This window comes from Strigops habroptila, chromosome 2, assembly GCF_004027225.2.
Source record: "Strigops habroptila isolate Jane chromosome 2, bStrHab1.2.pri, whole genome shotgun sequence".
NCBI lineage: Eukaryota > Metazoa > Chordata > Aves > Psittaciformes > Psittacidae > Strigops > Strigops habroptila.
Window position 1 is genome coordinate 121,638,628 of NC_044278.2, and position 27,167 is coordinate 121,665,794.

Below are 27,167 nucleotides of genomic sequence, written 5' to 3' on the forward strand. Positions count from 1 at the left end.
GCACAGACTTTTCCCAGAGAAGCTGTGGCTGCCCCATCCCTGGCAGTGTTCAAGGCCAGGTTGGACACAGGGGCTTGGAGCAACCTGCTCTAGTGGAAGGTGTCCCTGCCCGTGGCAGGGGTTGGGACTGGAGGAGCTTTAAGGTCCTTTCAACCCAAACCAGGCTGGGATTCCATGATTGTGGGATCCTCACAATCATCCTTCCTGAGCTTCCAGTTACCCCAGTGATGCAGACAAGAGACACGTGCCTCAGCCAGCGTGATCACCACCACTAGGTTTAATTCCCCACCACCACACATGGATTCACCAGCACATCCACCCACTGCACCAAACCCCAAACAGAGGATGACATGGCGCAGCTCCCCCATTCCCAGCAGCATTCCCATGCCGGGATCAGCATTCCAGGGTGCTTTCACTCCGCAGCAGGTGCTGGGTGGCCTTGGCTCGAGCTGGGTGCCCTCCCTGGCTCCCTGTCCTGCTTCCTCTGGGCCATGCAGTCTCTGAAGGCCCTGACGTGGGGCTGGCAGTGCCGCCAGTCCTGCCGCTCCGCCATGCAGTGCTGCAGCGCCCGGTGCTGCGCCATGCAGCCCGTCCTGGCCACCAGCGCGTCCACCGGGTCCTCCTCATCCTCATCTTCCTCCGGCGCCGCTCGGCTCCTGCCATGGCCCGGCCTCGCCATCGCTGCGGGGAGGGAGGTGGCAGGAGTTGGGTGCTGCCTTCCCCTCCACCTCAGCCCAGGTTGCTGTCCCTGTGCTGGGGACACCACTTGCACCCCTGTCCCACACCCCTATAGGTGCTCAGCACCCTCCATGGTGCCCCCAAAGGGTCTATGCCCCCCCCCCGGAGGAGCTCAGCACCCCTTTGTGCAGCTCACACACCTCCATGGGTACCCATCATGCCTCCTCCCATAGGTGCCCAGCACCCTCCATGCACCTTACCCCCACCCATGGGTGCCCAACACCCTCCCCAACCCATAGCTGTCCGCCCCACACCCCTCCTAGGGTGCTATGGGCACCCACAGCACCCCCTCACAGGAGCTCAGTACCTCCCCCATGCACCCTACCTCCACCCATGGGTGCCCAACTCCTTTCCCAATCCATACCGTTCCCTCCATGGGTGCTCAGAACTTCTTCCATGCACCCTACCCCCACCCATGGGTGCCCAACTCCCTTCCCAATCCATACTCCCCCCCATGGGTGCTCAGCCCTTCCCCCATGCACCCTACCCCACGATGGGTGCTCAGCACCCTCCATGCACTCTACTCCTACCCAGCACCCTCCCCAACCCGTAGCTGTCCACTCCCTCATCCCTCCCCGGGTGCTCAGAGCACCCACAGCACCCCCATGCACCCCGTCATGGGTGCTCAGAGCACCCACAGCACCCCCATGTCCCCACCCATGGGTGCTCAGGGCACCCACAGCACCCCCATGCACCCCCCCATGGGTGCTCAGGACACTCACAGCACCCCCATGCACCCCGCCACGGGTGCTCAGGGCACCCACAGCACCCCTCCATGGGTTCTCAGGGCACCCACAGCGCCCCCATGCACCCCGCCATGGGTGCTCAGGGCACTACCCCCATGCATCCTACACACACCCATAGGTGCCCAGCACCCCCAATGCTCCCCCGGTACCCACCCAGCACCGCAGCGCGGCTCCTTTAAGGCTGGTGTCGCGCAAGGCACCGCTGAGGCGCGGCGTGACGTCGCGGAAGCCGTGCCCGCTCATTGGACATCTCCCCCCCTCCCACCGGGGAAGGAGGGAGGCGGGAGCGGGCGCCTCGGCAAGATGGCGGCGACGCTGCGGATCCAGAGCGACTGGAACCGGGTGCTGAGGTGAGCGCGGCCCCCCCCAGGACCCCCCCGGGTCCCCCTCAGGCCCCCCTCAGGCCCCGGTCCCTTTCCCCTGCCCCGCACTCACTGTTGTTCCTTCTGTGCGCAGGAGGGACGAGGGCGAGGCCTGGCTGAGCTGCCGCAGCCCTGGTGAGCGGCCTGGGGAGGCCTCGGGGGAGGGAGGTGGGGTAAAGGGGGGGGGCTGGAGGGAGCCCTGTGGGGTGGGTGGGGGGGTCCTGTGGATTGGGGGGGGGTGACGGGGGTTGGGGGTGTGCTGTGAGGGTGGTGTCCTATGAGTGGGGGGCTCTATAGGGTAAAAGGGGGGGTGAAGGCGGAAAGGGGGGAGCCCATGGGTTTATGAGGGAGTGAGGGTGGTTGGGAGGGTGACCTATAGGTTATGAGGGGGGTGAGGGTGGTTGGGGGGTGCCCTTTGGCTTAGGATGGGGGTGAAGGTGGTTGGGGGGTGCTCTGTGGGTTATGGGGGGGTGAGGGTGGTTTTGGGGTGCTCTGGGTTATGGGGGGAGGGCGGTTTTGGGGTGCGCTGTGGGTTAAGAGGGGGGAGAGTGGTTGTGGGGTGTGCTATGAGGGGAATCAGGGCGGCTTTGGGGTGCCCTGGGGGTTAGGAAGTGATGGAGGGGGTTGAGGGGTGCCCTGTGGGTTATAAAGGGGTGAGGGTGGCTTGGGGGGGAGCCCGGTGGTTTGTGAGGGAGGGGAGGGCAGTTTTGGGGTGCCCTGTGGGTTAGGAGGGGGGGAAGGGAAGGGAAGCTGGGGGTGTCCAGGCTGATGGCTGCTCTCCCCACAGGGAAGCCGACCCTCTACGGCAGCGTGACCCGCCGGGGGCTCAGCACCGAGGGTGTCCCTGACATCGCTGCCTCCGAGGGCTTCGTGGTTGGGGAGGTCACCAAGGTGCCAGGGCTGGGCTGGGAGTTTGTAACTGCCTTCTGTGCACAAAGGGGCAATGGAATCATGGATTGGTTTGGGTTGAAGGAGCCTTAAAGCTCCTCCAGTTCCAACCCCCTGCCACGGGCAGGGACACCTTCCACTAGAGCAGGTTGCTCCAAGCCCCTGTGTCCAACCTGGCCTTGAACACTGCCAGGGATGGGGCAGCCACAGCTTCTCTGGGAAAAGTCTGTGCCAGCGCCTCAGCACCCTCACAGGGAAGAGCTTCTGCCTCAGAGCTCATCTCAATCTCCCCTTGGGCAGCTTAAAGCCATTCCCCTTGGCCTGTCCCTCCAGGCCCTTGTCCAAAGCCCCTCTCCAGGTTTCCTGGAGCCCCTTTAGGCACTGGAGCTGCTCTAAGGTCTCCCCTTCAGGAGCCTTCTCTTCTCCAGGCTGCCCCAGCCCAGCTCTCTCAGCCTGGCTCCAGAGCAGAGCTGCTCCAGCCCTCGCAGCAGCTCCGGGGCCTCCTCTGGCCTCGCTCCAGCAGCTCCACGTCCCTCTTGTGCTGCTGCCCCAGAGCTGGATCAGGACTGCAGGGGGGGGCTCCCCAGAGCGCAGCAGAGGGGCAGGATCCCCTCCCTGAGCTGCTGCTCACGCTCTGGGGGTGCAGCCCAGCACACGAGGGGGTTCTGGGCTCAAGCACACACTGAAGCCGGGTCATGGGGAGCTTCTCCTCACCCAACACCCCCAAGTCCTTCTCCTCAGGGCTGCTCTAATCACTTCTCCACCCAACGTGTAGCTGTGGTTTTACAGCACTCAAAGTAGCAGCCTGAAGCTGTTGCCCATTCCCCTGCATGGTGCTATCCAGCTATCCCAGGCCTTCTGCCTGTGCAGTGCTCTGGAGCATACCATAGTCAGGCTGGGGCTGTGTGTCACTGCTGGCCAGGCCATCGTGGCCATCCCATGCACCCAGGGCTGGCATCATAAGGAGATGAGCCCAGTGCTGCATCTGCCATCAGCCTGTGGGAGAGCACAGCCAGGGCCAGGTTGTGGTTCTACTTTGTCAGTGTCTGTGTTTCAGTTGGACTAACAGCACTTCTAATTCTTTTCCCCTCTCTTTCCTCCTGTAGAAGAGCATTCTCATTTCTTGTCCTCACGAAAATGTGTCCACCAAGTTCCTGGCCCCCTACACGACTTTTGGTAGAATTCATCAGAAAAGTGTAAGTAACTTTGCCAAATGAGTGGGAAATGACTGGAAGTGACCTTCAGCTTTCCCAGTGTGCGTCTGAACGTTGTGGGCCCCTTCTGAGGGGTGGTTTGACTTTGTGTGTGAACCAGGGAATAGAACATATCAGTGCATAGAAACCTGGGAAACTTGATCATGGTTGAGTTTAATCCCTAAAAATAATCTCTATAATTCTTTAGACTGTTTTTTCTTTCAAGTGATGTGATTTCTGCTCACTTCAGGCCCATGACAGCCCCCCCTGTAAAGGAATATGTGAATTAGTGTGTCAAAACCCAAGATAATAAGAGGTTCCAGGTGCTGAGCTCTTCATCTCTGACTGGTTCAGCTCAGTCCCTGTTTGCAGCAGCTCTTTGCTCCAATGTAATAAAGTTTTCCATCTTTCCTGGATGAATTTGTGTTTGTGGGGCTGGGAATTGCATGTTGCATAAACTCAGCTTGAGCTGGTGGGGATTCAGAGTCCAGAAAGATTCGGCTTCTATTTAAATAGAATGAACTTCTCATTTAAAAGCAGCCTTGCTCCTTTGGCTGAATAATCTTCTTTCTTACCATGCCCTCCTGATCTGGGGGTGCCACAAGCACAGCCACGTGCTGAGCAGTGACAGAAAGGCTGACTCTGACCTGAAACTTCCATTTCTTCACCAAAGAGAAGCTCATAACTTGCCTTTGTAGTTTGTGCTTCTGCTGAACACTTAATCCTACGTGGAAATGATCCAAGAAGCTGGGGAGTGTGTATCCTGCAGGTACAGCAGGGAGTCCCTGAAGCCACTGGAGATGTTACAGGACACTTATCTCATGATGTATTGAGTAAATGGTTGTGATAAACCCAGCCTAAAATGCTGAGAAGCTGCAAAGTCAGTCTGAATTAGCTCAAAAGCAGTATAAATCAAGGTGCCTTTGACATAAAGGCCACTCTGCAGCTGTTTTAAGAGGAGGCAGAGCTCTGCTGAGAGATGGAGCTTGGCTCTAAAAGGTGAATCACTTCCCTGAGCTTTGTGCTGCTCGAGAGTCCCCAGCTGCCCTTTTGTGGGAGACGTGGAATCAGCATTCAGAGCACAGCAAAATGGAGATGCAGGTGGAAGTGTTCACTCTGCTGTCAAAGGGAGGTGATGGGTTCCAGCTGCACTGCACAGATCTCCTCTGGAAAGCAGCTGGAGCAGGAGCTGTTAATATGGAGATGAGTTTAAAGCTGGTGTGGACTCTGCTCCACTTCTCCTTTTTACCTGCTGCCTCTTGTGAGCGCTCCTGCTTTGCCTGATTCCACCTTACCTGTCCCTGCTGAAAATCTGGGCATGTGGCAAACATCAGAGAGGGGTTTGGTTTCTGCTTCAATGACCTTCACAGGGATTTTGGCTTTTTCAACTAGAGAGCAAATTACCACAGGTTGGTTTGTTGTATAAGCTGCCACTCGTGTTACTAGCATGTGTCTCACGTTACCAATGTGTAAGTAAATGTACTTAATGGCTGTTGTAATGGATTAACCATGACCCTGTGCTCTTAATTAAATCACAGAATCCCAGCCTGGTTTGGGTTGAAGGGACCTTAAAGCTCCTCCAGCTCCAACCCCTGCCACGGGCAGGGACACCTTCCACTAGAGCAGGTTGCTCCAAGCCCCTGTGTCCAACCTGGCCTTGAACACTGCCAGGGATGGGGCAGCCACAGCTTCTCTGGGCACCCTGTGCCAGCACCTCAGCACCCTCACAGGGAAGAGCTTCTGCCTCAGAGCTCATCTCAGTCTCCCCTCTGGCAGGTTAAAGCCATTCCCCTTGGCCTGTCCCTCCAGGCCCTTGTCCAAAGCCCCTCTCCAGGTTTTCTGGAGCCCCTTTAGGCCCTGGAGCTGCTCTAAGGTCTCCCCTTCAGGAGCCTTCTCTTGTCCAGGCTGCCCCAGCCCAGCTCTCTCAGCCTGGCTCCAGAGCAGAGCTGCTCCAGCCCTCGCAGCAGCTCCGGGGCCTCCTCTGGCCTCGCTCCAACAGCTCCATGTTCAGGCTAAAACTGTTTACCAGGACTATGGAAGCTCTTTTGGGTGTTTTAAATGAGTCCAACAGTACGTTTTGGGGAGATAACAGCACGGAATGATGTACTTAGCAGGACTCCCCCATTACAGAGTGAGGTTCTGGAGCAGACATACCTATATAGAGGGTGATACAAAGCTAACCTTTGGTGTTTTTTACTCTCCTGCAGATTACCTGTCTTGATATCTCCAGTGGCGGAGGGCTTGGTGTGTCCACCAGCACAGATGGGACCATGAAAATCTGGCAGGCTGCAAATGGAGAAATAAGAGTAAGAGCATCCAGCTTTGTTCTGGGTTGTCTGTGACGTTACTGAAGTCATTTGGCCCTGTCTTTGGTCAGGCTGTCCGTGTGCTGAGGTCTAGGGCAGGCAAGAATCATGGAATGGTTTGGGTCGAAGGGATCCTAAAGCTCCTCCAGCTCCACCTCCCTGCCCCGGGCAGGGACACCTTCCACTGGAGCAGGTTGCTCCAAGCCCCTGTGTCCAACCTGGCCTCGAACACTGAGATCTCATTCAAAGTCTGGCTTTTGAATGAAAACCTGATTCAGGTTTGACATCTCTGATGTTTTAAGTCAAGTCTCTGGGAAAGCAGGACTTCTCCCAAGGGAAATGATACTCAGCAATCCAGAGAGGAGTCTCAGGGTGGAAATGAGAATGGGTCCTTAGAGATGACAGCTAGAATGTGGGAGAAAACCATCAGCTCCTACCCTGTGTGCTGCAAGAACTGAATGTCTTCTGCAGTAGAGGTGAGGAGAAGACTCCTGCCCATGATGGATTAACCACATCTGGGCTTGCTGCCTTCCCAGTTAGTGTTTCTTGTGGAGCTTCACCTGTCAACTGCTTGTTTGGTAGAGGATAAAGACATTTAACCTGTAGTTAGAAATAAATGTAGTATCCTTTACTATGGAATCAGCTACTCATATGGTAGAGGGATGCCCAAAGTGCCTCTTGGACTGCAGATGAGTCCCTTCCAGGAACACAAACCCAGAGGAGCTGAACTTAATCCTCTGCCCCCATGGCAACCCCAAGTTTTCCAGTCTCATAGCTCAAAAAGTGCTTGGCATAAGGATGATAACAACGGAACTAGCACATAGTTCTTTGTTTTTCCAGAGACTATTGGAAGGCCATGTGTATGATGTGAATTGTTGCAGGTTTTTCCCATCTGGCCTCGTGGTTCTGAGCGGGGGAATGGATGCCCAGCTAAAGGTCTGGTCAGCAGAAGATGCCAGCTGCGTGGTAACATTTAAAGGTCACAAAGGAGGTACTTAGCCTTTCAAATGCTTCATCTGCCATGTGTAGAATTGCTTTGGACCCAAGGGCTGATGTTCGGCCACCAGCCTGCTGCACTTTGTGCTCTGCATTTGTATTAGATGCCCACAGTAGCTTTTCCAAGCTCCCAGAACATACATAAGAAGATCAGTAGCTGTATTAGACAGATGAAACTCTTTATCTCACCATTTTGTTGCGTTTTCTTCATGAATTAAGATTAAAAGAGGGAAGATGCTGTCCATGAGCTTGTGGTGAGTGCCAGAGGTGGAGGCAGAGGGCATTCTGCTCCTCCAGAGCTCCAGCCTGCATTCAGTAGCCTTGCTGCCTGCACTGGGAATGCCTCCAGAACACCCTGTTCAGCTTTAGCTGCTCCAGAGCCTCTTTCTTTTGGTTTTGTTGGTTGTTTTTCATTCTCCTTGCCCAGAAAAGCAAACAGTAGCTTATGATGGACTTGCAGAACTCAGGCAGTTACCTGCCTCGAGGACACGTGCTGTTCAAAGTGAGTGGGGCAGAACAAGAGGTGCTGGCAAGGACACTTAAGTGATTATTACTTAAGAAGGGCTGGAATAAGCTTGTTCACCCCTGTACTGAGGGCAGATGTTCAGCTCTGCCCCTGCTGATGGCCTTGCTGCTCAAAATGAGAGTAAATTCTTCCCTCTCCTTGTGTCCTCCTTTTGAGGATGCACTGACCACCTTTCCTAGTGAGTTTAGAGCTGTTCCTTGCATCCAGGGTCTGCACTACAAACTCCTCCAGTTGACACTGTCTTAAGTCCTAGGGAAGAACTGCAGGGGATGGAAAATGGGCTACCCAAAAGGCTCCTGAGAGCTGTGATCAAAGCAAGTTTCTGGACAGAGCCTCTGTTAATCTCTGGAAAGCAGATTTGGGTTTCCAGGACCCTTTGTTCAGAAGCAATGTGGATTTCTACGTACTGCTTAAGCCTGCTCCTCTTTTACTCTCTGTTTACACCAGGCACAGAGCACAGTGGCCAGTGATGCTGTCTTGTCATGGCAGGTGGTTGCTTCCAAGTGAGTTGTGGATGTGGCAGCAGATGCCCCAAACCCTGCCCCAAATTACCTGCTCCCTGAGCAACTAACTCAGTACAGTCCTCCCTGTCTCCCAAGGTGTTTGGTGTTATTAGAAAGGTCCATGTGGCTGCCTAAAAACTTGATTAATTCAAAAACTCATCTTCTACTGAACCTGCTGCTGTTCTCCTGTGATTTCTTTGTGTGGATTCAAACTACTTTGCTGTAAATGTGCATCAAACCAAAGGTGGCAGAGAGTGTAACACAGCTTGGGTCACACCACCACTGCCTGGCTCCTCACAGCTCTCATGTTGCCTTTATTCCCTGCTTCGAACTCCAGCCCAAGCTGCTGCAGTCTGTGTGCTTGGCTTGTCCTGTTGTTGGAGCTTGTCATGTTTAATGATTGCTTCAGTAGGGAAAGTGTCAATTAAATCTTCAAACCTCTGACTGTTCCCTTCCAAAATACATGGAGTTGTTCTTCAGAGCTAGACTTGACAGCCCACACTGAAATAAAGCAGTTAAGGAACATCAGCACCTGCAAAAACTGCTCTTCTGATGTTTCTGTAGCCACGTAAGGGGATGCTACTTGCTCCTCACAACTTTTGGGATTACCCAGAGCTGGACTTGGGAATGTTTTAAGTGCTGGACCAGGCTGTGCTCTCCTCAAGGGTAATTCTGGAGGTAGAAACTGCAGGAGCTGCAGGATCAGCTCACTCTGAGGCTGATGATTTTATTGGTAATATCTTGCCTTTGTGCCAGACGATGGCTCCAGCTCCATATGGTTTTGTGGGAGCTGCTGCCTTCCACATACACCTCTTTCTTGACACTGTGGGTCCCTACCCCACATTGCACCCCACATGGTTTGGCTCTGATGACTGGTGGCACTTTGGAGACAGCAGCTTGGGAAAGGAGATGCTTTGTGTGCATTCCATGCTCTCTGAACACGTGGCTTTGCTTTGCTGCAGGTATTTTGGACACAGCCATCGTGGATCGGGGAAGGAACGTCGTGTCCTGCTCCCGGGACGGCACTGCCCGGCTCTGGGACTGCGGGAAGGCCGCCTGCCTGGGGCTCCTCGCTGACTGCGGCTCTCCCGTCAACGGCATCGCTGTGGGCACTGCGGAGAGCTCCCTCCACCTGGGCACGCCTGAAACTGCTCCCAGTGAGAAGCTGCCTCTTAACATTCAGCTTTGAGAGCAGCCTGAGAAGGACTTGGGGGTGTTGGGTGAGGAGAAGCTGCCCATGAGCCGGCTTCAGTGTGTGCTTGAGCCCAGAACCCCCCCGTGTGCTGGGCTGCACCCCCAGAGTGTGAGCAGCAGCTCAGGGAGGGGATCCTGCCCCTCTGCTGCGCTCTGGGGAGCCCCCCCCTGCAGTCCTGATCCAGCTCTGGGGCAGCAGCACAAGGGGGACGTGGAGCTGCTGGAGCGAGGCCAGAGGAGGCCCCGGAGCTGCTGCGAGGGCTGGAGCAGCTCTGCTCTGGAGCCAGGCTGAGAGAGCTGGGCTGGGGCAGCCTGGAGAAGAGAAGGCTCCTGAAGGGGAGACCTTAGAGCAGCTCCAGGGCCTAAAGGGGCTCCAGGAAACCTGGAGAGGGGCTTTGGACAAGGGCCTGTAGGGACAGGCCAAGGGGAATGGCTTTAACCTGCCCGAGGGGAGATTGAGATGAGCTCTGAGGCAGAAGCTCTTCCCTGTGAGGGTGCTGAGGCGCTGGCACAGACTTTTCCCAGAGAAGCTGTGGCTGCCCCATCCCTGGCAGTGTTCAAGGCCAGGTTGGACACAGGGGCTTGGAGCAACCTGCTCTAGTGGAAGGTGTCCCTGCCCGGGGCAGGGGTTGGAACTGGAGGAGCTTTAAGGTCCCTTCAACCCAAACTCTTTCATGATTCCCCTGTCCCAGACTGCTCAGGTTTGTCACCACTAATCCTGAGTGTGTGGCATGCTGCTGCATGCCTTTATACTGCTTAGGGAAGGCAACTGGGGTCACCAGGTTGGAACACTCCAGTCCTGAGGAATAATTGAGCCGTATCAGGCAGTTTGAGTGATTAAGACTGGGATCTCCTTGCTGGTGTCTTAGGTTCTGGATGAATGTTGCTTTAGATTCAGCTGGGGGGATCCAAATTGGCAGGTTTTGGTACCATTGCAGAGCCACTGCTGGAATTACCCATTCTCCTTTTGTCAGGTGAACGTGAGATTGGGACAGAAGGGAAACTCCTGCTGCTGGCTCGAGAGGACAAGAAGCTTCAAGGAGTGGGTCTGCAGAGCAGGCAGCCGGTAAGGAGTGAGACTGGCCCAGGTCCCTGCCTGGGGTGTGCTCTGAGGCGCTGCTATAAACCACATCTGGGCCTGTCCCTTGGTTCCTGTTGCTGCTGCAGCAGCTCCTTGGTTTGTAACTGCTGTTCACAGAGTGCAGAGCACCAGGATGAGGAATTAAGCAACGTTAAACCGAGGTAGTTTATCTATCTAGTTATGTAGATGAAGAAGCTGGTTAGTGTAACCCCAGCTTCATTCCTCATGTGGCACAGAAAGGGACAGATCCAGGCTGGAGGCTGGGAATAGCTGCTCATCCCTTTGATCTTACACTGCAGTGTTCTCCCCTGTACGTATTCCCTGGAGGAGAAACTAAAACCTGGTGCAGTAAAGGGATGTTTTCTCTCTTTCCTACTGCCAGATTGTTATGTGGGGGTTTGAGGAGTGAGAATTCCTCCTCATTTAACCCAGGTGTGTGGAAGACACTGTTTAAACAGTGGCCAGTAGATGTCATTGTGAAGCAGGAACTTGAAGCTGCCTCATCCAGCCAAGGTGTGAAGTTGCTGTTTATTCTGCAGGTGGGACCTCAGGTGGTCACCAGAGCTTCTCCCTCCTCTTAGCAAAGGGAAATGGTAAATCTCAGGTACTGAGGATCTTACCAGGACCATCCTGGCAGGGGTTGGAACTGGATGATCTGATGGTTCTTTCCAACCCAAACCATTCTCTGATTCTCTGTAGCACATCAAACTGCTCGTGGTGGTTGTGGAGGGTAAAATTTGGGTGGAACAGATGAACTCCATGTGGGCAGTGAGATGGCAAAGTGTCTGAAGGTTAGTTTGAGCTCAGCATCAGTTTCCTCTCACTGTATGTCACATCCCTGCTCCAAAGGAGACCCAGGAGCATTCCCTGATTGCAGTGTCCCCCCTGACTTACCAAAAGTGATCCTGGAGCAATTCTCCTCATCTTGGAGCAGCACTGAGAGGTTATTAACTTACCTCTGGGTTTGCCACTTTGTGCCAAGGCTCATGGAAGCAACTGTACTGACTTGTAAATAGATTATTGCTTCCTTCAGGGTGTCCTGTGTCCTGATCTGTGTGTCTGACACTTGCATTTGTTCTGTGTTCTCAGGTGTTCCTCTTTGATGGATCCGATGCATTCAACTGCTGCACATTCCTCTCAAGTACCTATATCCTGGCGGGGACTCAGGATGGGAACATTTATCAGCTGGATGTGAGAAACACAAAGTGAGTGAGGGAGGGCCTGAGGCTGCGAGTATTTAACCCACAATGAGGTTTTGGGCTGGGAAAGAGAGCCAGGTTGAGGGCGCTGCAGACAATAGCCCTTCTGAAGGGTGGATGTGGCCCAAGCCATGGCATCATGAGCTTATGAGCCTCTTCACAGCCATTTCTGTGTCTTGGGGAGCACTGGGGAGGATACTTCTGCTCAGGTTGTGATCTCATGGGATGTTCTCTGGCAAGTGCCTCCTAAAAGACTTACAGGCTCGAGCTGGAGCAGCTCTGCTCTGGAGCCAGGCTGAGAGAGCTGGGCTGGGGCAGCCTGGAGAAGAGAAGGCTCCTGAAGGGGACACCTTAGAGCAGCTCCAGTGCCTAAAGGGGCTCCAGGAAACCTGGAGAGGGGCTTTGGCCAAGGGCCTGGAGGGACAGGCCAAGGGGAATGGCTTTAACCTGCCAGAGGGGAGATTGAGATGAGCTCTGAGGCAGAAGCTCTTCCCTGTGAGGGTGCTGAGGCGCTGGCACAGACTTTTCCCAGAGAAGCTGTGGCTGCCCCATCCCTGGCAGTGTTCAAGGCCAGGTTGGACACAGGGGCTTGGAGCAACCTGCTCTAGTGGAAGGTGTCCCTGCCCGTGGCAGGGGTTGGGACTGGAGGAGCTTTAAGCTCCCTTCAACCCAAACCAGGCTGGGATTCGATGAGCTCCCTTTCTTCTTTCAGTGCTAACACATTGCAATGGGCTCTTGCTAACAACTATGATTCTCATTCCTTGTTCCTGCTCCATTTTCCAGCACTCCCATCCAGGTCATCCATCGATCAGGAGCACCAGTGCTCTCGCTGCTCCCGTACCGAGATGGATTTATTGCCAGCCAAGGTAACTCCAGCGCTCTGTGGTGCCACTAGAAATCGTATGATGGGATGGAGGAGCTTTGTGCTCTCTGAGTATTGCCCTCTGGCATATTGTAGGAGAGGGTTGGACTGTGCCCATGGTGAAAAGCTGATGTTGCAGGAGCTATATTACATGGCTGCTTTTTGCCTTGTGATTTCCACCTCCCACCATCCCCTCTGTTCCTCCAAAATAGGGTTTCCAAGGTGCATCTCAACTCTTGGAGCATGTTTCCCTCTTCCTGGGGGCTTCCTACCCTGTGATCAAGTGTTTGATGGACCTCTTTGTAATTAAGAGCATGGCTTATTGCACTAATTGGCCAATGTTCCTCATTCCTTGGCATGTTCTGCTCATGTAGGTGATGGAACTTGCTTTATCATCCAGCAAGACCTTGATTACGTCCTTGATCTCACAGAAGCTGACTGCGACCCCGTGTACAAGGTAAGGAATAGGATGTGTTGCCCCAGTTGTAGGGAAAGGTGATGCCAGGTAGCATGAACTGCCTTTGTCTTGGAATTTGGCAGCCCTCACAACACATTCCTTCACACAGCTCACTCTTCAGCTGTGTGGTTTCTTCCTACCTGAATAATCTCTATATTTTGCATAAACAGCTCCTCTGTGGTTGAGTTCTTGTGGTTGGAGATAACACACCAGTGTTATCTCCATCGTGCAGGAGCCAAACTGAAGCCGTGGAGGAGCCTGGTTGTTGGAGCAGCTCTTGTAGAATGGTGTTTTCATAAAGAATATGAATTAATTATGCTCAAAGGATCACAAGGGTGAAAGCAGCAGCCGGCTCCATGGTGCTGCCTGTCCTCTCTTGTCCCCTGCTGACTTGAGAGCAGGAACAAGGCCTTGTCATTGTGTTTCCCACTGCTCAGGGATCCCTGAGCTCTCAACCTGGTGGTGCTGGTGGAAATTAGCTCTTGTTTCAACCCATTCCAGCTCCAAAGTCCAGTTCTCCCTCTCCTAGCCAGCACATCCCTGAAGATTAACATTCTCCCTCATGTGGAGGCCGAGATTGGACCTGCACAGCTCATTGGCATGAGGAGAACATGAGAAAAGCATGGAAAAAAGTCATTTTCCCTTTTGGATCTAACAGAAGAACATTGTGTGGGTGCTCACCTCCTCCCTAAACTGGTGAAACCTTGAGCTGTCCTTTAAGTGCTGTTTCAGGAATCACCTCTCTCTAAAAGTCCAAAAGGAAAACTGATCCCTGAGAGTTTCAACTGTTACTTGGGAAACACCTTAAATAATACTTTTCCCCCCTCTTTTCCAGGTAGCTTCTTGGGAGAAGCAGATTTACACGTGCTGCAGAGACGGGATAGTGAGGAGATACCAACTTTCCGACCTTTAAATGTTTGGATGGACCAAATAGCAAAGGGAAGAGTCAAAAAGGCTCTTCCAAGCTGGTTTTCCTGCGCAGCGTGTTTGCGATGGGACATAGGAGTTTCTGAGGCCATTGGGATAGCCAGGCTGTGTAGAGAGGGGTTTGTGACACGTAGATTTCCTACTACAACACAACTTGGATCGTTTTTAGTTGGAGAGCAGCTCCCTGGTGTTCGGGAGGATTTTGTGTTGCAACAATTGCTGAAAATCGCTATTTCTAGGGGAAAAGGTAAAAATAAATGGGGCTTGGGGGGGTGGGGAGGGTGATATCTCCCAGCGTGGACTGAAATAAAGCAGCCTCTTTGATAACAGCGATGTGCAGAAGGAATTTTCCATGAAAACTTGGGGGGGGTTAATGGAAAACAGAAGCGGGAGCGCGGAGAACTACAACTCCCATCATGCCCCGCGCGGGGTGGGAAAGCCGGAAGTGCTGTCGGGGGCCCCCCGGTCTCCATAGCAACGCGCCGCCATGGGGCAGGATTACTACGCGGTGCTGGAGCTGGGCCGCGGCGCCACCGACGCCGACATCAAGCGGGCGTGAGGGGGCCTCGGGGCCGGGGGGGCCCGGGGGGTGATGGTGGGGCCGGGGGGGACCCTGTGTGTGTGTGTGCGGCGGCGCTTTGCCCCCCCACCCCGGCCCGGCTCTCCCCGCAGCGGGGCCCTGTGGTGCCGCGGGGCTGGCCCTGAGGGCGAGTTCTGCCCTTTTCCCCCTCGCAGGTATCGGAAGTTGGCTTTGAAGAACCACCCTTTGAAATGCAGCGAGCCCTGGGCCCCCGAGAGGTTCCGGCAGCTGGCCGAGGCCTACGATGTGCTCAGCGACCGTAAGTGGGGCCGGGAGGGGGGTCTCTGGTGCCCCACTGGGGGCTCCTGCTCTCAGGTGGGGGACCCCCCCCCCCCCCAGCCTCCATCCAAGCAAAACCCGGCTCTCTGGCTTGAAATCCCCAACTCCTCCTTGTTCCCTAAAGCCATGAAGAAAGGAATCTATGACAAGTTTGGAGAAGAAGGGCTCAAAGGTGGCATCCCCTTGGAATTCGGTGATGACAACCCCTGGAGCGCCGGATACGTGTTTCACAACAACCCCTATAAAGTCTTCAAGGAGTTCTTTGGTGGAGACAACCCCTTTGCAGGTACATGGAGGGGTCTGGGGTGCCACGATGCCACGGCCACCGCCAGCCCTAAGCTTGAAGCTCTATGGGGCTGTTTCCCTGCCCAGTTTTTCTCTGGTGCTGCTGGTCCCTGGTTCTTGGAGGTTAGATCCTGATTTCCCCCAGTCTCAGGTGGGTGAGAGCCCTGGGGGTGCGTGTTCAGGCTCTCTGCTCTCCCCACCTGCTCTTGTGACCCTTTCCATGGAGGATTTCCACCTCCAAAACCCAACCCCAAAAAGAGGGGTCTGGTTGGTGGGATGCCATAAACACATGAGCAGGATGAAACCACTTCAGCTGGAGCAGGAAGGTGGTCCCAGGCAGAAGCAGATGGGAGGTTTCTGCTTCTTGGGGTGTATTTGAGGTGCTCATCTTCCATGAGGAGACCCCAGGGGCTCCCCAGCCTCTGATCCAACTGAGACGACCCACAGCTCCCTGCTCACACAGAATTCTTTGCTGAGGATGGCTCGGAGTTGATCCTGCCCTTCGGGGGGCTGCGAGGCCGAGGAGCGATGAAGCAGGACCCCCCAGTCGTGAGGGATCTCTACCTGTCCCTTGAAGACCTGTTCCATGGCTGCACCAAGAAGATCAAGATCTCCCGCAGGGTAGTGACCGTGGGGTGAAGGGAGGAACTGGTGCCATCCTCTCCTGGAGAAGGGAGTTTGGCACAAGAGGTGCTGTGAAAGCTGGTGGGGAGGAAGGGCTGAATTTGGAGCTGTGCTCTCCTTTGGGGGAGAAGGACTTGGGGGTGTTGGGTGAGGAGAAGCTCCCCATGACCCGGCTTCAGTGTGTGCTTGAGCCCAGAACCCCCCCATGTGCTGGGCTGCACCCCCAGAGCGTGAGCAGCAGGTCAGGGAGGGGATCCTGCCCCTCTGCTGTGCTCTGGGGAGACCCCCCCTGCCCCTGATCCAGCTCTGGGGCAGCAGCACCAGAGGGACGTGGAGCTGCTGGAGCGAGGCCAGAGGAGGCCCCGGAGCTGCTGCGAGGGCTGGAGCAGCTCTGCTCTGGAGCCAGGCTGAGAGAGCTGGGCTGGGGCAGCCTGGAGAAGAGAAGGCTCCTGAAGGGGAGACCTTAGAGCAGCTCCAGTGCCTAAAGGGGCTCCAGGAAACCTGGAGAGGGGCTTTGGACAAGGGCCTGGAGGGACAGGCCAAGGGGAATGGCTTTAACCTGCCAGAGGGGAGATTGAGATGAGCTCTGAGGCAGAAGCTCTTCCCTGGGAGGGTGCTGAGGCGCTGGCACAGACTTTTCCCAGAGAAGCTGTGGCTGCCCCATCCCTGGCAGTGTTCAAGGCCAGGTTGGACACAGGGGCTTGGAGCAACGTGCTCTAGTGGAAGGTGTCCCTGCCCGTGGCAGGGGGTTGGAACTGGAGGAGCTTTGAGACACTCCGTGACTGACTGACCGGGTGGCAGCGCAGAGATCACTGCCCCATCTGCAGGGCTCTATCCGGTACTGCAGGATCATGATCCAGCACGGATGGAACCGGTGCTGGCTGCTGGGGTGGCCGAGCAGAGCCCTCCCACAGTCACAGACACGGATCCCCTCATCCCCCCTTCCAGGTCATGAATGAAGATGGTCAAACGAGCTCCATCAAAGACAAGATCCTGACGATCGACGTGCAGCCGGGGTGGAGGCAGGGCACCAGGATCACCTTTGAGAAGGAAGGTGACCAGGTAAAGACCATGGGGTGAAGCTCTGGTCCGGGTTTTCCGGTTTCCTTGTGTGTTCTCTGCAGGTTCCCTGTTGCCCTGGGCAGTTGGCAGCATGGTTAATGCAGCAATTCAACACTCCAAGGAACTCTCCATTCCTGGATTATCCTTAGGATAGATAAAACATCACTGAAAGGGGGTGTCTTCAGCCTGGCATCAGCTTTGGAAAGCCCAGTCTGCTTTCCCTTGCTGAGTTTTGGATAAAAGACTCCTTTTCTCTCCCCCCCCCCCCCTTAATTTTAGGGCCCAAACGTCATTCCAGCTGACATCACCTTTGTTGTCCAAGAGAAAATCCACCCAAGGTTTAAAAGAGTCAATGACAACCTCATTTTCGTCGCCACCATCCCCCTGGGAAAGGTAAAGAGCTGAGCCAGGGGGTGGAACCAGCTGATGCCTGCTCTGTGGGGCTGCAGCTGCAGGTCCTGCTCCGTGCCCTGCAGGCTCTGGTGGGCTGCACGGTGGATGTGAGGACGCTGGATGGGCGGCTGCTGAACATCCCCATCAACGACATCGTGGAGTAAGTGCCGAGGGGGAAACGGCTGCTGGGCTCAGGGGCCTTCCTGCAGAGTTTGGTGGCCGAGGAGGTGAACGGGCGCTTAGGAGGAGCCTCAGCATTGACATGTTCCTCTTCCCTGAATTGGGGTGTTTCGGCAGCTTTCCAGGAGGTTTGGGGGGGTTCCTGCCTGGAGGAGGATGCCCACAGTGGGCTGCTGTCATGGGCTGGGGCTGTGCTGCTGGTAGTGGAGAATCACAAATCATAGGAACATGGAATCATGGAATGGTTTGGGTTGGGAAAGGCCTTAAAGCTCCTCCAGTTCCAACCCCTGCCCCAGGCAGGGACACCTTGCACTAGAGCAGGTTGCTCCAAGCCCCTGTGTCCAACCTGGCCTTGAACACTGCCAGGGATGGGGCAGCCACAGCTTCTCTGGGAAAAGTCTGTGCCAGCGCCTCAGCACCCTCACAGGGAAGAGCTTCTGCCTCAGAGCTCATCTCAATCTCCCCTCGGGCAGGTTAAAGCCATTATTTGTAGGGTTTGGGGTGGGAGACACGAGTGAGATGAGGTTTGGGTGCTCTGGCTGCAGGCAGGGAACCTGCAGCCATGCGGCTGAAGAGCAGGGCAGGCAGGTCCTGCAGGGAAGCGATTGAAGGGGCCGTGGGGCTCCACATGGACACAGTGGGGCTTGGAGCCCCTGTTGGGATCATCCTGCAGCTCCTCTCCGCCCCTTCCTTTGCTCTGCAGCCCCAAGTACTGCAAAGTGGTGCCAGGGGAGGGGATGCCCCGGCTTGAGGACACCCAGCACAAGGGTGACCTCCTCATCTACTTCAACATCTGCTTTCCCAAGAAGCTCACACCTGACAAGAAAATGCTCTTAAGAAGCGCCCTCCTGTCCTAGGGGACGATGACCTTCACCTTCTCCTCCCACCAATAAAGCTCTGGAGCCCACAATGGGACAGGATAGAGGTTGTTCCATCTCCTGGGCACCCTAAAACACAAGGGTCGTCCTGAAACAACGGTCCTGAGGCTGTTCCTGCTGCCTTCACTCAGCTTTGCTTTATGGACTCTGCCCCTTGGCTGCCACCCTGCAGCCGTGTAAGGGATGATGAAGGATGTTGGGGGGTTGTAGTCATCCCAGCTTGTGGTTTGGGGGTGCAGGAAGGACCAAAACTTTGGAGGAAAAGACCATAGGATTTGCCCAAGGCCTCACTGTGCTCTCTACAGCTTTCTCCTTGCTGGGTAAGTGTGATCCCCTTCCATGCGGCAGTGACAGCGCTGGGCTCAGGGACCTCCTGCCAGTGGCTTCCGGGTCCTGTTCCAGCTGCTTGTGGTGTTCCAGGAGAGGAGCCACAGGACTGAGGGCACAAACTTGCTGGAACAGTCGGGATCAGCACATCCTGTGTGTGCTGCCCCGGAGCAGTGTCCCTGTGCCTTGTCTATGGATCATGTCATAGAGTCCCAGACTGGTTTGGGTTAGAAGCTCCTCCACTTCCACCCCCCTGCCACGGGCAGGGACACCTTCCACTAGAGCAGGTTGCTCCAAACTAATTCCTACCCCTACATCCTGTGTCCAAAGCCCCTCTCCAGGTTTCCTGGAGCCCCTTTAGGCACTGGAGCTGCTCTAAGGTCTCCCCTTCAGGAGCCTTCTCTTCTCCAGGCTGCCCCAGCCCAGCTCTCTCAGCCTGGCTCCAGAGCAGAGCTGCTCCAGCCCTCGCAGCAGCTCCGGGGCCTCCTCTGGCCTCGCTCCAGCAGCTCCATCTCCCTCTTGTGCTGCTGCCCCAGAGCTGGATCAGGGCTGCAGGGGGGGGCTCCCCAGAGCGCAGCAGAGGGGCAGGATCCCCCCCCGAGCTGCTGCTCACGCTCTGGGGGTGCAGCCCAGCACACGGGGGGGTTCTGGGCTCAAGCACACACTGAAGCCGGGTCATGGGGAGCTTCTCCTCACCCAACACCCCAAGTCCTTCTCCTCAGGCTGCTCCATCCAGTCTCCCCCAGCCTGTGTCTGTGCTGGGATTGCCCTGACCCAGGGGCAGGACCTTGCCCTTGGCCTTGTTGAACTCCATGAGGTTCCCACCTCATCCCCGGGGCAGGGGCAGCAGCCACAGCCCAGAACCCAGCCCTGGGGCAGAGGTGAGGACCGGGGCAGGTTATTGCTGTGATGGGATTTGTGAGCCCGGGTTATTTTAGGGATTTGAGCAGCAAATCCTTGATGTGATGGTGCAGCTTTGGCAGCTGCAGATCCAGTGTGAGAGGATGAGGCCTCCTTGGCAGCAGCTCTTTGCACCCATGGGTGCACACGTGCTCATGAGCGCACCCCGCTCCGATGCTTGTTTTTCCCTAATCACAGAATCTCTGCTCAAGCTGCTCCCTGACAGCACACAACACTCAAGGAAACTTCTGGATAAGCTTCCCCTTTTCCAGCAGCATCTCAGGGCTGAGAGAAGGACCCTAAAGCCCCCAACGAGGTGATAGATCAGACCCCATAGGGGCTGTTTATTGGAAGCGTCCATAAGGAATAACAGGAATGCCACATCCCCGGCCCTTGTGTGAGCACAAGAGGGATTTCAAGCTGGTTTCACACTCTGAAGCCACCTTTGCTCCTGCTGCTCACCTGCTCCTCACCACCATCGGGAAGTGATGCTCTTCCTAGCTGGAAAACCCATCACCACTTCTTTCTCCCTCCCGAAACTCCGCTCTGGAAACCTCCATTCTCCCACATTCCTCTTCAACTCCTATTGTTTCTCCTTCCATCCATCCATGAGTTCCTCTCAGGGCTCCCTTTGGACCAGGTGCCCATGTGGCATTGCTGCTCCCCACAGCTTCAATTAATGGCAATTAATGTAATTGAGTGCAGGTCCTCGCCGAGGGGCGAGCGGGGCCGGCTCAGGAGCGGGCCAGCACCACCGCGCGCTGCAGCTGCTCGTAGGAGACGAACATCACCACGTTCCAGGAGCCCAAGCGCAGGAAGGACGGGACAAACCTGCACCAGGAAGAGCAAGGACATGGTGAGGACATCCCAGCAGTGCCCTGCCTGGTGCTGTGCGGTGTGTGCGTCATAGCACCACAGAGTGGTTTGGGTTGAAGGGAGCTTAAAGCTCCTCCAGTCCCAACCAGGTTGCTCCAAGCCCCTGTGTCCGACCTGGCCTTGAACACTGCCAGGGATGGGGCAGCCACAGCTTCTCTGGGCACCCTGTGCCAGCGCCTCAGCACCCTCACAGGGAAGGGTTTTTTGTCACATCCAGCCTGATGTGAATCTCCCCTCTTGTAGTTTAAAACCATCACCTCTCATCCTGTTGCAACAGGCTCTGCTAAAAAGTCTCTCCCCATCTTTCTTATCAGCCCCTTTAGGCACTGGAGCTGCTCTAAGGTCTCCCCTTCAGGAGCCTTCTCTTCTCCAGGCTGCCCCAGCCCAGCTCTCTCAGCCTGGCTCCAGAGCAGAGCTGCTCCAGCCCTCGCAGCAGCTCCGGGGCCTCCTCTGGCCTCGCTCCAGCAGCTCCACGTCCCTCTTGTGCTGCTGCCCCAGAGCTGGATCAGGACTGCAGGGGGGGTCTCCCCAGAGCGCAGCAGAGGGGCAGGATCCCCTCCCTGACCTGCTGCTCACGCTCTGGGGGTGCAGCCCAGCACACGGGGGGGTTCTGGGCTCAAGCACACACTGAAGCAGGGTCATGTCCCTTCATCCACCAGTACCCCCAAGTCCTTCTCCTCAGGGCTGCTCTCCATCCCTTCATCCCTCAGCCTGTATTGAGACCGGGACTCGCCCCAACCCAGGGGCAGGACCTTGCCCTTGGCCTTGTTAAACTCCATGAGGTTCACACTGTTCCGCTTCTCCAGCCTGTCCAGGTCCCTCTGGATCCCATCCCTTCCCTCCATCATGTCACTGCACCACACAGCTCCATGTCATCAGCAAAGGTGCTGACAACACACTCAATCCCACTGTCTGTGTCATTGATGAAGATATTAAAGAGTTCTGATCCCAGAATAGACCACTGAGGAACCGTGGAGGGCCTGGATTGATCCCAATGACCACTTGTCACTGGTGTCCATCCAGCCACTGAGCCACTGACCTCTATCCTTTGGGTGCAACCATCCAGTTCCTCACCCACCCATCAAACCCATCAGTTCAGTGAGGACATCGTGGGGCCTGTGTCAAAGGCTTGGTCCCTGCACAGAGCTTGCTGGTGCTCAGCAGCATCACCCCCAGACTCACCCCTTGTAGAAGCCGGCGAGCCCGTCCTGCATGAGCAGCGCCAGGAGGCAGCTCAGCGCGTTGCGGTACTGCCCGGGGCCGGCGTTCATGTACCGCGTCTTCACCACGTCCACCGGCGACGCCACCACCGTGGCACAGAACCCGGCCCCGAAGGCGGCCACGAAGTGACAGGGGACGTTGTCTGTGGGGCACAGCGGGGTTGAGGGGCAGGGGGATGGGGGATAACACCCAGCAGGGTCCCCTCAGCACCATCCTGACCTGTCATCAGCTGCGCCCGCAGCAGCGCGTCCTTAATGAGGTCATAGGTGACGAGCTCCCCACAGTTGATGATGGCGTTTCGGGCGATGTTGGGCAGTGTCCCTGTGCGGGAGGGGGCAGCGGGGCTGTCACAGACCTGCCTGGAGCACCCTGGGTGGGTGCCCCAGCACTGCTGCCCCCATCCCCATTTCACCCATCCCCATCTGCATCCCTCATTGCATCCTTAGAATCCCAGAGTGGTTTGGGTTGAAGGGACCTTAAAGCTCCTCCAGTCCCAACACCTTCCACTAGACACCTTCCACTAGAGCAGGTTGCTCCAAGCCCCTGTGTCCAACCTGGCCTTGAACACTGCCAGGGATGGGGCAGCCACAGCTTCTCTGGGAAAAGTCTGTGCCAGCTCCTCAGCACCCTCACAGGGAAGAGCTTCTGCCTCAGAGCTCATCTCAATCTCCCCTTTGGCAGGTTAAAGCCATTCCCCTTGGCCTGTCCCTCCAGGCCCTTGTCCAAAGCCCCTCTCCAGGTTTCCTGGAGCCCCTTTAGGCACTGGAGCTGCTCTAAGGTCTCCCCTTCAGGAGCCTTCTCTTCTCCAGGCTGCCCCAGCCCAGCTCTCTCAGCCTGTCTCCATACAGGAGCTGCTCCAGCCCCTGATCATCCTCATGGCTTCCTCTGGACTTGCCCCAACAGCTCCATGACCTTCTTATGTTGGGGACACCAGAACTGCACACTGTGCTCTTTGTCCCCTTCCTCATCCCCTTCCCATCCTCATCCTCATCCCAACCCCAATCCCATTCCCATCCCAATCCCCATTCCTCTCCTACCTCTCCAGAGCCCTCGGACTCCCTCCTCCCTGGCTATGGTCCGATAGGCATCCATGGTGCCGTTGTACCTCCGGGTACCATCCATCAGCGCCCCACTGGCCTGGAACCGCACCTTGACCACGTCGGTGGGTTGGGCACAGGCCACGGCCACCGCTCCCGTGGTGCAGCCCGCCAGCACCCGCGGGGCCAGCCCTGTGCCTGCAGAGCACAAGCGCTGGGACCCCTGGGTGTGAGGGGTCCCCCACCACATGGGGACCCCATTAAGTACCCTGGGGCGTCAGGGAGCTTCGTGGAGGGTGGTTTTTCACCCTCGTTGCGCACAGGGACAAGGGGTGTGCGGGGATGGGGTGTTCCCGGACACTCACTCTCAGCACCCTTGGGGGTGTAGAGCTGCTTGACGGAGTCGTAGAGGCCGATGCGGATGGAGGCGAAGCTCATCTGGCGCTGCAGCCCGGCCGCCAGCCCGCTGTACAGGCTGCGGGGTCCCTCCGTCCTCACCATGGTGCTCAGCGTCCCAAAGACACCCCGGTACTCCACAGCACCCACGGTCCGGGGGATGCGCACCTCGCCCTGGAGCTGCGGGACACCCGCGTCACCCCAAAGCGCCACCAGCTCTGAGGTGCACATTGGGGGTCCCACCGTTATGGGGTGCTCCCGGGGATGGGGGGTGCAGCGGGTCCTACCTGCAGCCGCACTTTGGCGGTGTCCAAGGGGAAGGTGCAGAGGTCGGCGATGCATCCGGCCAGCCCCGCGCTCACGAACTTGACGCCGGCTGTTGGGGGCACCTCGGGGGGCTTCAGACCCACCATGGCGGCTGGAAGGAAAAAGGGGCTTCAAGCTGGGGTCCAGTCTGGGGACAGAGGTGACGACGTGGCTGTTTGCTGGCTTCGGACACCCCCAAAAGCCAAACCCTGCCCTGATTCCTCGCCTGTATCCCTGGGGAAACTGAGGCACGGGGCTCCTCGCTCAGCCCAGGGCTGGCACTGGATGCACCCACCCTGTCCCTCCCCACCCCAGCCACAACAGGGGTGCTCGGTGGGACCGCCTCCCCCAGGGTGAACCCCCCCATGGCCTCACCGTTGGCAGCCCGGCTCCTCACACGGGCATTGCCTGGCTCCTTGGCTTCCCCTTATATAGCACCGGGACAACATTCCAGCCACCGGGATCGGGTGACAGCGAAACCCAGTTCCCTCGGTGGCATTTGAGCTGAGGAGAATGGGGCCACCCGTGGCTGAGGTCGAACCCTCGGGTCCTGCCCAGACCCCCAGCACCCATCGGAGCAGAGCACCCCACAACATGATCCTGCATCTTTGCTGGCTGCTGGCACCTCCTATGGGGAGTAATTTGGGGGTTTAACCCTAAATGTGCTTTGGGAAGGACAAGATGCAGCAAACACTTGGCCAAGGCTTTAAAAGTGACCGGTTTGGGATCAGGTTGATCCCCTCTGCCCCTGGCACGGACCACGGAGCCGGAATCCATTCCAGAGAGCTGGATTTCCTTGGTGTGGTATAACATGTCCCTTGAGCTCACGTGGAGGAGCCCAAAGAGGCTCCGAGATGAATCCATGATGTAAACCAGGATGACCTTTTGAGTGCGGCTGAGAGGAAGGTGCCGAGGGGAGGGATGAGGCCGGAGGCCAAGGGGGGAGCGAGGGATCAAGGAATGTCCCTTTTCCTGCAGTTCCTCAGAACTCCGTGTGTTTAACCCTTTGTGCTACCGAGCCCTACACCCAGGAAGCCCAAAGGGACGTGTGAGCTCGCCCTGTGAGTGAGCACGAAGGGATTTGGAGCTGGTTCAACACCTTGAAGCCACCTTTGCTCCAGCGATTGGGCTCCAGGCAGAAGCTCGTCACCCCTCTCTGGTGTCCATGGTCTTGTTGTCCCATCTGGCTGGACCTTGCTCCACCACTGACCTAAATGCAAGAGGGAAAAGCTGTTTACCTCATGGCCGAGCTATAAGTCAGGAGTCAACATGGTCACCTCCTCTGTGACCGTGTTCCCAACCCAACTGGCATCCAGCCCACAGTGTTTTGGGATCAGCTTTAAACTGGGATCAGCTTTAAACTGAAAGAGGGGAGATTGAGATGAGCTCTTGGGCAGAAGCTCTTCCCTGTGAGGGTGCTGAGGCGCTGGCACAGGGTGCCCAGAGAAGCTGTGGCTGCCCCATCCCTGGCAGTGTTCAAGGCCAGGTTGGACACAGGGGCTTGGAGCAACCTGCTCTAGTGGAAGGTGTCCCTGCCCGTGGCAGGGGTTGGAGCTGGAGGAGCTTTAAGCTCCCTTCAACCCAAACCATTCCATGATTTCATGATAACTTCAGAGGTGGGAGGAAAAGAGACGCCGACACTTCGGTTCCTTAAATCCTGAGTTCAAAGAGTGGTTTGAATTCAGCACCTCGTCTGGAGCATTCCCTCTCCCTCGAGGTCCACTCGCTCCACACTGATATTCAGTTACTCTGCAGTGACCTTTCCATGTGCCCCTGTGGGAAACATTCCATGGCATCCTTCCCCTCTGGCACTGGAGGCTCCTGGAGGAAGGAATCCCATCCACCTGCTAATGACGGGCTCTGGACCCAACTGGACAACAAGAAACCTTGGGAATTTTATTGACACACAAACAGTACGGAAAGAACTTGGCTCAGTTTAGATCCAAATCCATTATCCAAAAGGTTCCTGACCTAAAAACGTACAAAAATAATTTAGGATATAAAATTCCGTATTTCTAGTGAAATCCTTCTATACACATCCAGGTATTTTACAGTATCCTTGGCCTGGGATTCCAAACCCCCCCGCCCCAGGCACATCCATTCCTCCAGGATCAACAAACTGTGCTTCCCAGCATGTGTTTTTAGAAGGTCCCTGGGGAGGGAGCTCATCTTCCCTCCCCATCCATAGCAATAGGTCTCTGCTTGCTGATGGGCATCAAAGTTCTCCATCCTCCTTCCATCATCCTTTGATGGATGCTTGACAGAGCACTGATGGATGCATGGAGCATCCACTGATGGATGGTTGAAGGAGCTGTCCCAATGTGTTTACTCATGAAAATAAAAGGTTAATTAGAGCAATTCCATATGATTAAATCCCAAAAATGGAATAGCTGGAGACCAGACGACAGCTCGTGGTTGCCTGAGGTGGTGTCTTGTTGGAGACCTGCCCTTGCAAGACACGTGCTCTCAGCTCCTCCCAGGCATTAACGGGATACCAATACGGATTCCACGTCCTCCTCCCTGGATGACCTGGTGCATCAGGCCGTGGCTTGGAAAGCAGCAGCTCTGGACGGGCTCTCTCCAGCGTTATTCCTTCTTGGAAAGCCGAGCAGAGAAGATCCTGGCGATTCTCTGGGTCTCCTCTTCCGAGATCTGAGCCGTGGGCCGGGGCCGCCGGTGCGGGACGCTCCGCAGCACCGCTGCGCCCTGCGGGGACAAGGGACAGCAGTGAGGAGCCAGTGTCCTCTGGACACCCATCCGGGGTCCTGCCGCGAGGGAGAAGTGGGATACGCAGGGAAAGACCCTCGTGAGGTGGTTCCTGCTGCTCACAGTTCTCCTTGAGGGGGGTTTCTCCTCTTCCTCGCACTGAAAAGCAACTGTTTGGGTAAAAAACCTGTTAGTTCCAAGTGTTTGGATATAAAACCTGTTTGTTCCAATTCTGGATAAAAACCTGTTTGTTCCAACTGTTTGGAAGGAATAATACCCACATTGGTGAAGTATTTCCCTGCCTGACACAGTGTTAGCTCCTGCAATGCTGATTTTTCTTGCTGCTGCAGAAAGCAAAAGCTATAAACCCACATTAGAAAGCTTTTGGCAAGTGAACTCTGAATCTGTGAGCGTCTACCCTCAGCCAAAGTCTTCTATGAAGCCAAAGGAGCCCCAGCAGGGTCTTCACTGGCTTCTGACACTCTGAATTTTGGGGTTTAATTATTAAGTTTAATTATTAATTCATTTAATTATTAAGTTTTATTTGCAGGACCCTAAAATCCAACCCCCTTTGCTATGGAGAGGTCGGTTTCCTACATGACAAATCCAAACGTGCTGACCAAAGCAAGCCAGAGAGGAGCAGGTACCTGAAAATCATCCTGTAGGAAAACTTGGCCTCTCTTGGTCTTGTCCGTAGAAACTGTAGCTGTTGTTAAATCAGCTTTTGATTAACCTCTGGTGCTTTGGCTGCAGCAAACACAGGGACACCCAGGATGTACCCGGCACTGGTGAGGCTGCACCTTGAACCCTGTGTCAGTTCTGGGCCCCTCACTGCAAGAGAGACATTGAGGTGCTGGAGCGGGGCCAGAGAAGGGCACCGGAGCTGGTGCAGGGCCTGGAGCACAAGTGTGATGAGGAACGGCTGAGGGACCTGGGGGGGTTTAGTCTGGAGAAGAGAAGGCTCAGGGGGGACCTTCTCGCTCTCTGCAACTGCCTGACAGGAGGCTGGAGCCAGGAGGGGGCTGGTCTCTGCTCCCAAGGAACAAGGGATGGGACAAGAGGAAACGGCCTCAAGCTGCACCAGGGCAGGTTTAGATGGAGCTGAGGAACAATTCCTTCCCCAAAGGGTGCTCAGGCAT

General features: G+C 56.0%; 4 protein-coding genes across 18 annotated transcripts in view; 2 read left to right on the forward strand and 2 right to left on the reverse strand.

Annotated features, from left to right (window-relative positions):
• Window positions 1–249: 249 nt before the first annotated feature.
• On the reverse strand, window positions 250–1,727 carry LOC115604098 (cytochrome c oxidase assembly factor 4 homolog, mitochondrial). The gene is made up of 2 exons (XM_030476839.1): window positions 1,634–1,727; window positions 250–681 (listed from the first exon to the last, which is right to left on the reverse strand). Exons 1-2 carry the CDS (start codon window positions 1,725–1,727, stop codon window positions 413–415), a joined length of 363 nt encoding a protein of 120 aa, XP_030332699.1. The 3' UTR covers window positions 250–412.
• Window positions 1,728–1,746: 19 nt separating this feature from the next.
• Window positions 1,747–14,313, forward strand: PAAF1 (proteasomal ATPase associated factor 1). Its single transcript, XM_030476834.1, has 12 exons — window positions 1,747–1,834; window positions 1,941–1,981; window positions 2,634–2,737; window positions 3,841–3,930; window positions 6,135–6,233; window positions 7,074–7,224; window positions 9,221–9,415; window positions 10,427–10,518; window positions 11,623–11,738; window positions 12,516–12,598; window positions 12,969–13,051; window positions 13,887–14,313. The coding sequence occupies exons 1-12, from the start codon at window positions 1,788–1,790 to the stop codon at window positions 13,962–13,964; spliced, it is 1,179 nt and encodes a 392-aa protein (XP_030332694.1). The 5' UTR covers window positions 1,747–1,787; the 3' UTR covers window positions 13,965–14,313.
• A 67-nt stretch (window positions 14,314–14,380) lies between these two features.
• DNAJB13 (DnaJ heat shock protein family (Hsp40) member B13) lies at window positions 14,381–25,548 on the forward strand. Of its 3 annotated transcripts, none has more exons than XM_030476837.1 (8): window positions 14,381–14,533; window positions 14,714–14,817; window positions 14,962–15,123; window positions 15,586–15,743; window positions 16,695–16,808; window positions 17,088–17,201; window positions 17,285–17,361; window positions 25,078–25,548. In XM_030476837.1, exons 1-8 carry the CDS (start codon window positions 14,466–14,468, stop codon window positions 25,223–25,225), a joined length of 945 nt encoding a protein of 314 aa, XP_030332697.1. In that variant the 5' UTR covers window positions 14,381–14,465; the 3' UTR covers window positions 25,226–25,548. The 3 variants fall into 3 exon arrangements, with proteins under 3 accessions (XP_030332697.1, XP_030332695.1, XP_030332696.1); XM_030476835.1 differs by lacking the exon at window positions 25,078–25,548 and adding an exon at window positions 19,926–20,191; XM_030476836.1 differs by lacking the exon at window positions 25,078–25,548 and adding an exon at window positions 18,085–18,544.
• Window positions 19,809–27,167, reverse strand: part of LOC115604094 (mitochondrial uncoupling protein 2-like) — a 53,557-nt gene continuing 46,198 nt past the window's right edge. For 6 of the 13 annotated variants that reach the window (XM_030476823.1, XM_030476821.1, XM_030476825.1 and 3 more), the window contains 7 exons: window positions 24,433–24,532; window positions 23,304–23,434; window positions 22,986–23,196; window positions 22,621–22,818; window positions 21,803–21,904; window positions 21,545–21,725; window positions 19,809–20,317 (listed from right to left, as the gene is read on the reverse strand). In XM_030476823.1, coding sequence (XP_030332683.1) covers window positions 20,221–20,317; window positions 21,545–21,725; window positions 21,803–21,904; window positions 22,621–22,818; window positions 22,986–23,196; window positions 23,304–23,434; window positions 24,433–24,532 — 1,020 coding nt within the window. In that variant the 3' untranslated portion in view covers window positions 19,809–20,220. Of the gene's footprint in view, window positions 20,318–21,544; window positions 21,726–21,802; window positions 21,905–22,620; window positions 22,819–22,985; window positions 23,197–23,303; window positions 23,435–24,421; window positions 24,533–25,010; window positions 25,136–25,191; window positions 26,199–27,167 lie in introns of those variants that run through there. The other 7 variants (XM_030476833.1, XM_030476828.1, XM_030476827.1 and 4 more) reach the window with 5 other exon arrangements.

What these genes read in the sequence shown, in the direction of transcription:
- LOC115604098 (XM_030476839.1), bottom strand. Translation starts at nt 1,727, where the DNA reads ATGAGCGGGCACGGCTTCCGCGACGTCACGCCGCGCCTCAGCGGTGCC. An exon ending in CGCGCTGCGGTGCTGGGTGG is followed by an intron (nt 682 to 1,633) that starts GTACCGGGGGAG and finishes CCCTCCCCGCAG; the next exon opens with CGATGGCGAGGCCGGGCCAT.
- PAAF1 (XM_030476834.1), top strand. Translation starts at nt 1,788, where the DNA reads ATGGCGGCGACGCTGCGGATCCAGAGCGACTGGAACCGGGTGCTGAG. An exon ending in GACTGGAACCGGGTGCTGAG is followed by an intron (nt 1,835 to 1,940) that starts GTGAGCGCGGCC and finishes TTCTGTGCGCAG; the next exon opens with GAGGGACGAGGGCGAGGCCT. An exon ending in CTGCAAATGGAGAAATAAGA is followed by an intron (nt 6,234 to 7,073) that starts GTAAGAGCATCC and finishes TTGTTTTTCCAG; the next exon opens with AGACTATTGGAAGGCCATGT.
- DNAJB13 (XM_030476835.1), top strand. Translation starts at nt 14,466, where the DNA reads ATGGGGCAGGATTACTACGCGGTGCTGGAGCTGGGCCGCGGCGCCACC. An exon ending in TTGAGAAGGAAGGTGACCAG is followed by an intron (nt 16,809 to 17,087) that starts GTAAAGACCATG and finishes CCTTAATTTTAG; the next exon opens with GGCCCAAACGTCATTCCAGC. An exon ending in CCACCATCCCCCTGGGAAAG is followed by an intron (nt 17,202 to 17,284) that starts GTAAAGAGCTGA and finishes CGTGCCCTGCAG; the next exon opens with GCTCTGGTGGGCTGCACGGT.